The sequence below is a fragment of the Pipistrellus kuhlii genome, unplaced genomic scaffold, assembly GCF_014108245.1.
Source record: "Pipistrellus kuhlii isolate mPipKuh1 unplaced genomic scaffold, mPipKuh1.p scaffold_m20_p_11, whole genome shotgun sequence".
In the NCBI taxonomy this organism is placed as follows: domain Eukaryota; kingdom Metazoa; phylum Chordata; class Mammalia; order Chiroptera; family Vespertilionidae; genus Pipistrellus; species Pipistrellus kuhlii.
Window position 1 is genome coordinate 44,992,133 of NW_023425416.1, and position 10,221 is coordinate 45,002,353.

Here is a 10,221-nt window from a genome sequence, read left to right on the forward strand (position 1 = left end):
TGCCTGTTCGCCCCTAACAACTCTCCTGCCTGCCTGCTTGATCGCCCCTAACCACTCTGCCTGATCGCCCCTAATCACTCCGCCTGACTATCTGATCACCCCTAACCACTCGCCTGCCTGCATGATCACCCCTAACAACTCTCCTGCCTGCCTGCTTGATCGCCCCTAACCACTCTGCCTGCCTGCCTGATCGCCCCTAACAACTCTCCTGCCTGCCTGCCTGATCACCCCTAACCACTCTGCCTGCCTGCCTGATCACCCCTAACAACTCTCCTGCCTGCCTGCCTGATCGCCCCTAACCACTCTGCCTGCCTGCCTGATCGCCCCTAATCACTCTGCCTGACTATCTGATCACCCCTAACCACTCGCCTGCCTGCCTGATCACCCCTAACCGCCTTTGCCTGCCTCCCTGATTGCCCCTAACCACCTCTGCCTTGGCCCCCACCGCTGCAACTTCGTCCAGAAGGACGTCCAGAATGACATCCAGGAGGCCGTTCGGCTGTCCAGTCTAATTAGCATATTATGCTTTTATTATAATAGATTGTGTGTCCTTGTGTTTAACAGACAGCTTAGTGCAGTAGAAAGATCCTACATTGAGATAAAGGAGCTTTGGGTTCTGACCTCATTCTGCCTCTCCCTTACCATCTGACCTTCGTGTGACCTTGATCAGCACTGCTCCTTTCTGAACCTCTGTTTCTTCATCTGTGAAGTGGGGACAACATCTGTCCTGCCTACTTTTAAGCTGCCGGTTGTGAGGCTGAAGGAGCAGCCTTCACTGTCGTGGCTTTCTTATATAACAGCAGGTAGGTCTGAAGGTCATTGCCAGGGTTGGTTCAGTGGTTCCGTGCCATGACTCCTGCAGTTCTCCAGATCAGCAGTGGGCAATGGGGACCTCATGAGAGCCACCTAGGCCGTCTAAAAATTCCCAGTAGTCTCATTTTTTTTTTTTAAGAAAAATGTATAAAGAAATAAATGACAACTTTTAATAATATTTTATTTAATCCAATAAGTCCAAAATATTGTCATTTCAACATGTAATCATTAAGAAGAAGTGCTAATGTGATATTTTGCTCCTTTTTTGTCTGGAGCCTTTGAAATCTGGTGTGTGCTGAAAGTACCAGCTACATCTCAAGTGTGCACAAGCCCAGATGGCTGTGGCTCCCGTATGGGCTCCTGCAGCTCTAGACGTGGCCCAGATGGTGGCAGGGAGTCTGCAGCTCCAGACATCGTGTGCCCCCCCCCCCCCCCCCCCCAGTGCATTCACTGGGCAGAGTCTCTCCTCTCCTCACACCCTTCTCAACTCCCCAACAGACTGCGCCTTGGTCACGTGGTCAGCCGTGGTTGTAGGAAAGGCTTTTGCAGGGTCTGGCTCTCTCATCCTCTCTAGGATACAAGGAAGCAGGTAGCTGGGGAAAGCTAAGGAAACGAGCCTGCACCTGCCTCATTACAGGTAGCAAATATCTGTGTACGGCCACTCCCCTTGGCCTGGGCATGGCCAGACACTAATAGCTCGTGGCACTCTTTATTCTAAAGCCAAGGGTAACCTCAGAGTCCTTCTCAACACAGGCCACAAGCAGTGACGAGCCCCTGACTGTTGGCATAAGGGACCTATGTGCGGACTGCATTGTGAATTCCTGGAGAGCAGAGAGCAGGGTGACGGCCTGCTTTCTCTCTGCGCCTCCAGAGTGCTGTGCTGCGGTGGAAATTCGAAAAGTAACAGTGTGCAACAGTATGCAGTGCTTTCTCTCTGGGCTTAGCTGAATGTTGCGATTTCTGATTTCTTCCCTGGAGAGGAAATGGAGGCCTCCCCACTTCCTCTGTGTGCACAGACAGAGCGGCTCTGGCTGCACCAACAGTAGGTCCTTATTGCACAGTCAGTTACTTGACTTTGGAGCTGGTTAAGCCAAAGGAAGCAGGAACGGGACTGGCTGGAACTAGCAGGGCTTGTGAGTCCCAAGGAAACTGGCCCTTCGGTCTGAAGCGCTGCTTGTCGGTAAGATGGTGTGTGCTTGTATGGAGTGTGCCATTTCTCAGACGGGCTTGTGAAATCACAGGAGAAAACGACTTAAAAAAAAATGAATAAAGGGTAAGAATTGGGGGTTTATTTCTTTGTGGTCCTTTTTCCCTGGTTGGTTTTTAAGTTTGGGTTTATTATACAGCATATTGTACACATAATTATATATATTATTATATAGCATACTGTACACATAATTATATAGTTTAGAGGGAAAGGAAGGGAGAAGGCAGGGAGGCTGATACTCTTTTCTGGGTGCTTGTGTGAACTGCCGCATGCCCACTATATGGCCTCCCATTGAAGAGGGATGCCTGTGGCCACTGTGCCAGCAGGTGTGTTTCTCCAGCGTGCCCTCTGGAGAGCGGGCGTGTGGCCCAGGCTAGTCGTATGCCTCTGAATGTTCCGTGGTGTCTAAGAAGACCTTTGGGGGGCCGGTCACCCTACATGCAGGACTATTTCCTTAGAGGAGCTTTGCAGAAGCAGACTCACTGGGTCAAAGGCTACGGGCATTTTCACGCTCCTTGATACAGGCGTCAAGTCAAGTTGATTCCCAAAAAGCAACTTCCACCAGCTGTACAAGGAGACAGCCATGTCCTGGTCTCTTCTCCAGAATTTGTGTTTTTTTTAAATTTTGTAGATTTGATAACAAAAAATCGGCTTCTTGTCATAATTTGCCTTTAAAAACATTTTGAACTCTCGGTTTGAGAAGCAGTAGCATTTCCTTTTCTTTTTCTTTTTCTTTTTCTTTTTCTTTTTCTTTTTTGGCTTGACACTTCCTTTCTTTTGCCCAGCAAGAAAATTAAGTGGCCAGTAAATGGGAGGTAAAGATTTTAAATTTCACGTCGCAAAGAGCTGGGAGAGGCCACCCCCTTTTCCTTCTAAACCGCTCTTTCTGCCCATGCAGGTCTATGCTGGCCTCCTGCCACGGTATGCCCAGCTGGAGCAGAGAATCCTGTCCCGGCCCCAGGAGCTCCTGGAGTGAGTCCTGTGGACCCTGCCTGCTCAGACTCGCTGACCCACCGGGAGACGTGGCCCTGGACAGCAGGCACCCTCTTCTCTGTTCTGGGTGCCTGACACCTGGCTCCTGACGTGTCCGGGACCACCTGGACCTGCCTCACACACCTTCCTGAGCATAAACGGGCTCCTGTGTTCCTGTGTGCTGTGCTCAGGCAGGAGAGCATCTCTTTCCCATTTCAGGAGGCGGATGACACGGAACCTGGGATATCCCCCAAAAAGAAGGACATTTTCCTTTCCTTTTTTTTTTTTTTTTTTAACTATATTTTTTATTGATTTTGATAAAGAAGGGAGAGGGAGAGAGAGAAACACCAACGATGAGAGAGAATCATCGATCGGCTGCCTCCTGCACGCCTCCCACTGGGGATCGAGCCCACAACTGCAACCTGGGCATATGCCCTGACCGGGAATAGAACTGTGACCTCCTGGATCATAGGTCCACGCTCAGCCTCTGAGCCACAATCAGCTGGGCTGACATTTTCCTTTTCAAAGGCAGAAATAAATCTAATCCAAGGAACTAAGTCAGCAAAATAGGGAAGAGAATTCCGTCCCACATATCGTGCGTGACCCCAGCCCATCCCTTCTTCAGTCCCGACTTTCTGGCCACTTGGAAAATTGTCTCAGAATGACCAACCAAGAAATATCCTAGCTAACTACTGCACGTTCAAGGTGAAGAAGGGGAGAGGGGGAGCTCTCTAGACCAAAAGACCTAGTTTTTTACAAGAAAAGATCAAGGTTGGTATCAGACTTCTCAAAAGAGTCAGCAGCAGTGGAGCAACATTTTCGAGAAACTCAAACTAAAAATATGAACTAAGTGTTTAATACCGACTAAGCTGCCCAAGCATCGAGGATAATTTTTAAAAGGTTTTAATCATGCACAAGCTCAGGAAGTAACGCCTTAGGATTCTACTAAAAGACAAGCTTCCTCCAACCAGGAGATGACTGGTGAAACGGAAGCACAAGGACTGGCAGTGATCATTGCATATCTTTAATTTGGGATAAAAGACCAAAATGGACGTGGGGATAAGGGTGGAAGAATAGTATCCAGTGGTATATGCTTTGACAAGGTAGAAGTAACACAATAAATAAATGGAAAAGGAGAGAGGGAGAGGACAGTACGAAGAGCTCTTGGTTGCAAAGGCAATTTGGGTGAGTCACTATCATTTAAAGCTGACAAGACAAATAGTTGAGGCTTCAATGAGGAAAAAGGGACACGGAGAATTATATAAAAGCAATAGTGTGTGGTATTAAAGGTAATCAGCCGGAACCGGTTTGGCTCAGTGGATAGAGCGTCGGCCTGCAGACTGTAAGGTCCCAGGTTTGATTCCAGTCAAGGGCATGTACCTTGGTTGCGGGTACATCCCCAGTGGAGGGTATGCAAGAGGCAGCTGATCGATGCTTCTCATCGATGTTTCTAACTCTCCCTCTCTCCTCCTCTCTGTAAAAAATCAATAAAATATATTTAAAAAATAATAATAAAATAAAGGTAATCAGTAGGACAAAAATAGGCATCTCCTTCAATGCCCTCACAAATAGTAATACAGGGGACAGAGCACATAGTCATAAAGATCTCACATTAACAAACAGGAAAAAATAGAATTAATAAGTAAACAGTATTTTGAGTATTTGAAAAAAAAATCAAAATACGTAAACTACTAGCTAATAAAAAGGGGAGAAAGCAGTAACACAAAATAAAAAGTGAAAAATTAATGTTGAAACAATGTCTTTTTAATTTTAAGGACTACTTCACACAACTCTGCAAATAAATTTGAAAATCTAGAAGAAATGGTAAACACCTAGGAAAATGCAAAATTTACTAAAATGACTTCAGTAGTGACAGAAAGTTTAAGCAGACTAATTTTCATAAAAGGAACAAATGATTGTAAAAGAACTACCCTATCAAAAAGGCACTAGGTTAGCCGAAACTGGTTTGGCTCAGTGGATAGAACATTGGTCTGTGGACTGAAGGGTCCCGGGTTTGATTCTGGTCAAGAGCATGTACCTTGGTTGTGGACACATCCCCAGTAGGAGGTGTGCAAAAGGCAGCTGATCGATGATTCTCTCTCATCGATGTTTCTAACTCTCTATCCCTCTTCCTCTCAGTAAAAAAATCAATAAAGTAATAAAAAAAAAAAAGGCACTAGGTTAGGTGGGGGTCACAGGGGAATTTGACTAAACTTTCATAGACTAGTTAATCCCTATGCTTCAGAATGTATCCCAGAACCCTAGAAAAGGAAAAAGAACTCTTCCAGATTATTTTCATGAAGCGAATATAACATTGATCTCTGTACTAAGTTGCAAATGCCCCAATTCCTCACTTCCCTCTGTAGCCATGTGTTTTGCTATGGGATCTTGTTACGCTCTCCAATGGGATTTTCACAAGCATAATGTAAGCCAGGGCTTGAAAAGCCCTTGTGCAATTGGGATTGCCCTCACCCTGCGCTCTGCCTTTTTCACGAAAGTCCTGTGTCTACGCTAGCCAGACCAAACCCATCCTGAATCAGCCATGGGGTGACTGACTGCCCCCGACATGTGAGTCCATATGAGACCAGAAGAACTGCCCAGCAAGCACAATGTAAATCACCAGCCTACAGATGAATGAGCTAAATAAATATGACATTAAATCGAGATTACAGTGGTTTATTACACAGCAACAGATAGCTGATATCACAATGGGTGCCAACACAAAAAGGAAATATATGTGACATTGAAACTGTGCTGTGGTGAAGAGGAAAAATGGTGGAAAAAATCCTATAGGAGGCAGGAAAAAAAAAAAAGGTAACTGTGAGTACCCATGGTAACGTGGGAGATAGGAAGTTGACCTACTGGACATTTGGGCTTGAGAAAAATTTCTAAGCAGAATGTTGAAAATGTCAAACTAGCCAGATTTAAAGTAGAATTTAGAGGGGATGTAAAGATGCTAGGATGAAGAAAATAACTTTCTCATCTTTGCCCCTTTAAACCAAAAGAGATGATAAGATGTGGCTTCCAGAAAAATCAAGTGCTGAAAGATACTTTGCCGGGACCTCTGAAAGAATCAAGGCACTGTCTTAGAACCTTTCTAGCTGATTAAAGTGACTTTCAGGAATCATAAATTCTTGTCTCACACCATCCTCTTATACCTAAAGTATTAGGGGTTAAGTTGAGAGAGGGGTGGGGGAGGGTAGGGAGAGAGATGAGATCTCAACAATAATTGTGGGTATGGCTTTTGGTGCACAGAGCAAGTTCAAATCAGACACAGAAAATCACAGAACATAAAAGTGATGTCAATCTAGACAAGAAGGGACCAAGTGTAAAAAGATTTGGGCCCCCAAATGGGCAGGAAACAGGCTGAGGATGCTGCTCTAAAGGCATATGTCCCAATGCCCTCTTTAGCGACACTCAAGGAGGGCAATGCAAGGCGAAAGCTGTAGTGGGTGAAGCCAAGAACCACGGGGCACAGTGGACGCCACCTTCAGTGTGGCAGATGAACTAATAGGGCCTGCATGGTCCCTGCCTTCTGGCATTCACACCCTGGTGTAATTCCCTCGAGTGTGAGCAGGACCTGTAACTTGCCTGCAATAAGTAGAACATGACAAAGGTGATGGCATGCCATTTCTGTAATTCTATTATATATAAGACCATTACACCCATCTTCTAGCAGACAGGAGTATTCCGCAGCGGCAGTGGAGGGGCTGTAGGCAGAAACAACCTTAATGTATCTGAAGACAGAAAACAGCCATGTGTTCTAAATGATAATGGTGAGATGGGAGAGGGAAAAGGGTCAATTCTATAGAGCTTTGTTAGCCATCATAACGAGAAGCCATAGGAGGATTTTAAGCAAGAAGTAATGTAAGTTCCACTTTTAAAATTGGTATTATTGATTTGGGAGAGAGAAACACACACACACACACACACACACACACATCTGTTTATTCCACTTATCCATGCATTTATTGGTTAATTCTTGTATGTACCCTGACCAGGGATCGAACCCTCAACACTGGCATATCAGGATGACACTCTGACCAACTGAGTTACTGGCCAGGGCATGAGTTCCAATTTTAATAGATCATTACAGTTGCTATAATGAAGATGTCTTATAGCCAGGCAACTGAGTGGGAACAGGTGACCAGTGATCCATTTCAGTTCACAGCTTTTGCCGAGATCCCAGCTGCCAGGTGTTGGGTGTGGATGGTATACAGTTCTATGTGGCTGGACCATGGAAGCCAACCTGCTGATGGACTGAACAGGAGAGGAATCAAGAATGATTTGCAAAGTTTTGAGAAATTGGTTATGCTGTTGAGTTAAATAGGGACAAAGTGGGAGAAGTGGACTGATGGGGGAAATGAAGACTGCTGCTTCGGCTAGGTGAAGCTCAGGATGCCTGAGGGGCTGCCAAATGGATATGTCAAGTATTTTCCAGGGTATAAGACGACTTTTGAAACGAAAAAAAGTCAACCGAAAATCGGGGGCAAAAGACTAAAATTGCACAAAAATTACCTGCAGATCTTGACGGCAAAGTAAGTCTTTTCTTTGAAGTGGGGGGTAGTCTTATACAGCGAATATAGGCCTAAACCTACGTTTTAACTGTAAAATCAGGGGGTCGTCTTATACGCCGAAAAATATGGTATACGAATTTGGAGATCCCAGAGACATCAGGCTGGAAGACAGAGATGCGCTGTCAGCCTGCACCACCAGGAGTTCTTACTGTGATACTCTACCTGGTGTGGAATAGAAAAGAGGAACCAGCCAATGTAATCATTGGCAAAAGGATTATAGTTGACTAGTGGCTTGGTGCACAAAATTCGTGCACATTTAAAAGGAATTAATTAGAGGAAATATTTTAATATTGCTATTTGCCCTTTATAATAGAAGTGTCAGAGATGAAAGAAAATTAGTAAAATGTATATGAAAATAACAAATTTATTAAATAAACAGTAACAGCATCACACCCCACAGCCAGTGCTGGGTGAGGGACACAGCCTCACATCCCGTGGCCTTGCCACCAGGTATGCAGCCTCCTGCTGATTAGTCGTTATGGCAGGAGGGCATCACAACCATTTGCATATTAGCCTTTTATTATATAGGATTGCTTCCAGTAGACGCAATGATTTATCTTCCCTAAAAAAGACTTTACAGCAGGTCCTTAGATAACATCATTTTGTTCAGTGTCATTTTGTTAGAATGCTGATATGAAAAAAAAGTTTGATTCCGCCGAAACTGGTTTGGCTCAGTGGTAGAGCATCGGTCTGCGGACTGAAAGGTCCCAGGTTCAATTCCGGTCAAGGGCATGTACATTGGTTGCGGGCACATCCCTGGTAGGGGGTGTGCAAGAGGCAGCTGGTCGATGTTTCTCTCTCATCTCTATCTCTCTCCCTTCCTCTCTGTAAGAAAAATCAATAAAATATATTTAAAAAAAAAGTTTGATTCCCAGCAGGGGCCACGGTTTGTGTGAAGTTTGCATGTTCTCCCCTTGTCTTTATGGGTTTTCTCTGAGTACTCCGGTTTCCTCCCGCACCCCAAAGATGTACACCTTAGGATGGATTGGAGTCTCCACACTGTCCCAGTCTGAGTTGGAGGTGTGTGAGTGGAATGGAAGGGTGTTTGTCCAAGGCTGGTTTCCACCATGTGCCATGAGCTGCTGGCCACCTGTGACCCTGAACTGGAGCAAGCAGGTAGGAAAATAATCTTACTTGTTTTGGTTAATCTTTCTTAAATGTATGTATAGCTCACATTACTTCAAATTGTAATATTAGAAATGCTTTGGGGGGGGGGGTTTATTGAAAAGCTTTGGTGATGTTTTTGTGACCAGAAATATACCACAGGAACTGAGCTCTTGTGCTTATCAATTAGCCTACGGTAAAACTGGCTCCGTTATGCCTTGTTTTGCTTTAAATCCCTGTTTCCAAGAACCTTTCTCTGGTGTTAAGTGAGGACTTCCAGGATTCAGGATATGCAGTTGCTTCCCCGCTGTCTGTCAGCACAGCCTCCCAGGGGATCACCAAATCCCTCATGCTCTGCTTCCTTGCTTATCTACAGTCGCATTCATTTCTGCCTTAAAAGCTGTCATTGCAACATAGAATTTTCCAGGACTGGAAGGGACGTTTAGTGACCTAGAAATCTTTCTGGGTGGTGACTCTAAAGTGTGGACCCACGCCGTTTGGAACCCGGAGGTGGTGGACCCTCATCCCGACTTCATTAAGGTGATATGCTTTGACATAAGATTGTGCCTGAGTAAGGTTTCGGCTGTGTAAAAACTGCAAAGCACAGGTGAGGAGGCAGTCTCACCTCTTCAGGTTCTGGAGAAGGAAACAGGATGGGAGAAGTGACATACGGCAGGCTTCCCGGCCCCGCCTCCCTCCCGGCTGCTTTAGCCCTGCTCCTGCGCTAACAAAGGCCGCGAGGAGTCAGGAGAAAGAGGGAGGACAATTTCTGTATCCAAGCGTCCTCACCCCTTCCCTGAGCTGTGCCGAGCTTTCCCTCTTTCGCTGGGAGCCACCACGTCGTGACCCGCCGAGCTCCGGTGGTGTGATGAGGAGGGCGGGATCTGAGATAGGGTACCACCGGCCCAGGGAGGAACCTGGGGGAGGCGAAGAGGGCAGTGAAGCCGGTCTCCAGAGATCTCCAGCTGCGAGACAGGAGGCACCTGTCAACAGCTCCACTGGTGCGGCCTGGAGCGCGGGAGATAGGGTTAAGGGTGCGGAGGCAAGTTGCAAAGGCCCTTTTCGGTCCGCTGCTGCTCTGCCTGCGGGGCTCCGCGCCTTCCCTCACTTGCGAGGGTCCAGCCCTAGGATTCCCCAGCTGTGCCTGTGTGTGTGTGTGTGTGTGTGTGTGTGTGTGTGCGCGTGTGTGTGTGGTGGTGGTGTTGGTGGTGGAGGGTCCTGGGGTGCAGACGTGGGTGCCCACTCTCATTTCAAAGAAGACAGCCTTATTCTGCCGATGAGTTCGCACGACTCTCCTAGGGTTCACCGTGAGTCTCCTTATTCAGGGCGTAACCAGGCCCAGAGGGGAAGCCGGGCCAGAGGTCGGGGCTTCCCACCCATTGCGGGTCCCAGGGCGGCGTGCGCTCCGAGGCCCGGGCTGCAGCGCGCGGAGCAGGAATCCCACGTGCGGCGGCCGGAGGTCCCGCGGTCCCCGGGCCAAGCGGCTCCGGGTCCAACCCCGTCCCCTCCGCACGCGCCCGCCCCGCCCCGCCCGGCGCTCGGGTGCGA

The 10,221-nt window shown here is 47.1% G+C and overlaps 1 protein-coding gene and 1 long non-coding RNA gene across 5 annotated transcripts in view; both read left to right on the forward strand.

Annotated features, from left to right (window-relative positions):
* XYLB (xylulokinase) overlaps positions 1–3,273 on the forward strand; it is a 34,128-nt gene extending 30,855 nt beyond the window's left edge. For 3 of the 4 annotated variants that reach the window (XM_036431883.2, XM_045579421.1, XM_045579422.1), the window contains one exon: positions 2,919–3,273. In XM_036431883.2, the coding sequence (XP_036287776.1) occupies positions 2,919–2,996 (78 nt within the window). In that variant the 3' untranslated portion in view covers positions 2,997–3,273. Of the gene's footprint in view, positions 1–490; positions 940–2,918 lie in introns of those variants that run through there. The other variant, XM_045579423.1, reaches the window with a different exon arrangement.
* A 130-nt stretch (positions 3,274–3,403) lies between these two features.
* LOC123652069 lies at positions 3,404–5,262 on the forward strand. The gene is made up of 3 exons (XR_006741156.1): positions 3,404–4,281; positions 4,515–4,942; positions 5,173–5,262. It is a non-coding gene; the product is annotated as an uncharacterized LOC123652069 (long non-coding RNA).
* The last annotated feature ends 4,959 nt before the right edge of the window (positions 5,263–10,221 follow it).